At 57.5% G+C, this 3615-nt stretch overlaps 1 protein-coding gene across 1 annotated transcript in view; it reads right to left on the reverse strand.

The window, feature by feature from the left end:
• Positions 1-36: 36 nt before the first annotated feature.
• Trim72 (tripartite motif containing 72) overlaps positions 37-3615 on the reverse strand; it is a 7186-nt gene continuing 3607 nt past the window's right edge. The window contains exons 5-8 of the mRNA XM_033758719.1: positions 2881-2976; positions 2573-2803; positions 2125-2147; positions 37-960 (exon numbers count right to left, since the gene is read on the reverse strand). Coding sequence (XP_033614610.1) covers positions 633-960; positions 2125-2147; positions 2573-2803; positions 2881-2976 — 678 coding nt within the window. The 3' untranslated portion in view covers positions 37-632. The remainder of the gene's footprint in view (positions 961-2124; positions 2148-2572; positions 2804-2880; positions 2977-3615) is intronic.

Here is a 3615-nt window from a genome sequence, read left to right on the forward strand (position 1 = left end):
GTGAGCTGCTCCAGCGCTGCGGGGACGCCGCGGTCAGCCGGCCGCCCTGGATCATTCTGCCCAGCCGCCCAACGAGCCCCAATTCCCTCTTTCGGGCCGGGGCAGCTCTGCGGGTAACCAGGGAGGGACCCGCCGCCTGTGGCCCCAACTAGACCCAGGTCGCCTCAGGCCATCGCCAGGCCTGGTCCTCAGTCATCCCGTGGAGGGCTGGGGTTCCTGGCGACTGAACCCTTGTCCCTGTCTACACTGGAACTCGGGATGCTTCTGCCTCCGCCTCAGAGGCATGTGCCACCACACCTGGCCTCTCTCCTGACCGGGTTTCTGGGTCTCAGTTTTCTCTGGACTAAACCCGGGTCTCAGCTCACCAACCAGAGACAGCAAGGGCTGCGTCAGATGTGCCGCATGGCCTGTAGCATCCGGATGTGCTGTACCCTTGGGAGCCAAGGCTCAGGCTTGAGCTACCCCAGCCATGGGCTCGAGAGCCAGTGTCTGACCCAGGCCAGTGCCCAGGGTTCCAGGTGCGCTTCGGACCCTCAGCCCCCAGCCCACCCCCATGAACAGGAATCTTCGTCTCCATATCCAGAGAGAGGCAGTGCCTGGCCAAGGATGACACGGGAGTCAGTGGTTCAAACTCAAGCCCCAGCCTCCTGTCTGCCAACAGCAACGCTCTCCCCCTGTCTGTCACCTGTGAACACCATGCCCTCCGAAGTCTTCCACGTGCAGATTAGAGGGCTGCAGGGGGAGCCAGAGCTGAGGTGCGGGTGCCTTCGGTGCCTTCCTGAGTTGAATTGGGACCCCACTAACCCCTCACACACAAGCTCGGGGTCCGCCCTCTCAGTACCTGGCATCAGAGCCCGGAACATCTTCCTCCACACCTGGAATTTGAAGTCGTCTGAAATGACAGGCAACTGGATATCCAGACGAGCAGGGGGTGGTGACTCTGCCAGGATCTTCTGCAGCCTGCAGGTACAGAGGTGAAGGGAGGTATCTTTGCTGGGGAGGACAACAGGAAGTGCCCTCTAGACAAGAGGATAGGGCCTGTGGAGGAGGGAGGGTTCCAGGGTCTCCCCACACTGCTCCTTCACTTAAATCTTCTGCTGGAGTTTCAGTTTGGGCATAGGAAAAAGTACTGAAGATGGATGGAGGTGATGGTTGCATGTGAATATACTAATGCCAGGGAACATAAAATGTACACTTACAAATGCACACTTGTAGTATGCACTTAGTAGGCCAAGGCAGGAAAATCACTGCAAGTTCAAGGCCAGCCTGAACTACATAGCAAGTCCCTTTCTCAAAAAAAAAAAAAAAACAACAACAACAAATGGGCTGGGGATCTGGCTCAGTGGTTCTGGCACCTGCCTTGCAAGCACAAGGACCTGAGTTCGATCCCCGGTACCAAAAAAAAACAAAAAACAAAAACAAATTTTGTAGAATATATATAACATGAAATGTCATTTGTTTGTTTATTTGTGGTAACAAAGATCAAAATCAGGACCTTGCACTTGTGAGGCAGACACAGTACTGAGCTAAATCCCCAGCCCCTATTTTTGCTTTTTGAGACAGAGTCTCACTATGTAGTTCAGGCTGTCTTGAACTCACTGTGTAGCCCAGCCTGGCCTTGCCTTGAACTCTTGGTGATCCTCCTGCCTCAGACTCCTGAGTGCTGGGATCACAGGTATTGTGCCACCACGCTCGGCTCTACAATTTATTTTAAAATATAAGTAAAACCCTCCTATTGGGATGAGGTCCGAGCTCCTCAGCCCTTCCTAGTTAACCACACCAGCTTCATCTTCTTGCCCACTGGCCTTTGCACTTGCTGTCTTTCTACTTGTCCTGCTGTGCCCCCAGTTCTTCCCAGTTAATGCCTGTCCTTTCCTCCAGGAGCCCACTCCTCTAGGAAGCCTCCCTAGCCACCACTCCGCCTCACAGCAGCAGCACACAGTGGTACCTGTGACCCCCCGCACACACCTGGCTCACAACACCTTACCCACGTGTCTCTGTGTCCACACAAGGTACAGGGAAGTAGTGAGTAGGGGTGTGAAGGCACACAGTGTGTGAGTGGACAGTGACTAGCAGGTGTCACTACAAGCCCAGGGCAAAAGGGGCACAGCCAGGTTATCTCACCTGCTTGTCACCAGGCAATATTTCTGAGGAGAAAAAAAAAAAGAATGGAGGTGAAGCAAGCCGGAAGGACTCTGGGGACTACTGAGAATGTGATGGGCCACCCAGAGCGTGGGGTCAGAAGGATCAGAAAAGCCAAAAGGACCCCAGGACTCAAAGTCACCCCTAGCCCTGTGCCTCTATGTGAATTGAACACAGTACCTCCTCCCCAAGGAACTGGTGTTTCTGCTAGCAGGTCATCCTGATGTGCATATAAACCTACTCCTTCTGTAGTATGAGTGACGTTCACTGGACCCAGTACCTCGCGCAGTGCCCAGTGCAAGCACGGCCCTGAGGCCCACCCCTCAACCTGTGACCTGGCTCACCCTTCCCTCTCTGGGCCTCAGTGCCTCCATCTGACCACGGGAGAAGGTCTCTGGGGCCTCAGCCGGGCCAGGGCCATGCTGCTCACCATGAGGAACTCGGTCTGTGCTTTGTCGGCCACCTCGTCCAGCACCTTCTCCATCTGCCGCAGCTGCTCCAGGTAGGAGTTCAGGCCTGCCAGCTCCCTCCGTAAGGCCACCCCAGCCTCGCCCCGAACTCGTTCTGCCTCCCGGTCCAAAGAGCCCTCCAGCGCGGCCAGGAACAGCCGCATCTTGCCCAGCTGCTCCCCAACAGCCCCCCGGAACTGCCGCACCGTTTCCTGTAGGGGGCAGGCGAGCGCATTGGTGAGCTGTCCTCAGCCTGGACCCCCTGCCCATGTTCCCCAGCAGCCCTCACCTCCACCTCCACCAGCTGGTGCTCCAGCAGGGCCACACTCTTCTCCTTGCGCATGCAGGCCTCCTGCAGCTGCATCTTCTGCTGTGGGAGCTGAGTCTGGGAGCCAGGCATAAGAAGAGACAGAGACGCTGACCACCCCAGCCCAGCCCCTAAACCTGCCCTCCGAGCTCAGCCTCAGTGCCAGAGCCTCCTGCAGCCTCATCCCCAGACTCAGACCCTCCTCCATGCCTCGGCCTGGCCAGCCTTGGTCCTGAGGTTCAGCTCCTCCCTGATCCCACTCCCGGGCAGCCAGCCCCAGGGACGACCAGCTCCAGTGGGATTTGGTCTCCCCACTGGACAGGCAAGCACAGTGCTTGTTGTTCACAGCAGGCTTCCCCACCGCAAGGCCTCACCCCTTACACGTGCCCATCAGCCTCCCTGGGCCTGAACTCAGCCCCTGAACACTCGCGGCTTTCTAAAGGCATCCTGAGTGGTCCAACAGCACAGAGTCCTACCCAGTGCCTGTTAGCTTGTGATTCCCAGAATGCGAGCAGAGGAGCCCTAATAGTACTGCTGTGAAAGCTGCGTCTGTTGGAGGACAGGTACCTTCCTGACTCCTCGGCTTCCCGCCTCAGTTTACCCCTCTCCGGAGTGGGAGTAGCCCTGCCACCTCACTGGGGGAGCCTGGGAACGCCCACGGCCGTGCTCTGAGGGGTCGGGCCTCGCAGGTGCCGCAGGGCTGGGCCATGCCGACCC

This window comes from Fukomys damarensis, unplaced genomic scaffold (genome assembly GCF_012274545.1).
Source record: "Fukomys damarensis isolate Sample0158 unplaced genomic scaffold, DMR_v1.0_HiC HiC_scaffold_34, whole genome shotgun sequence".
In the NCBI taxonomy this organism is placed as follows: domain Eukaryota; kingdom Metazoa; phylum Chordata; class Mammalia; order Rodentia; family Bathyergidae; genus Fukomys; species Fukomys damarensis.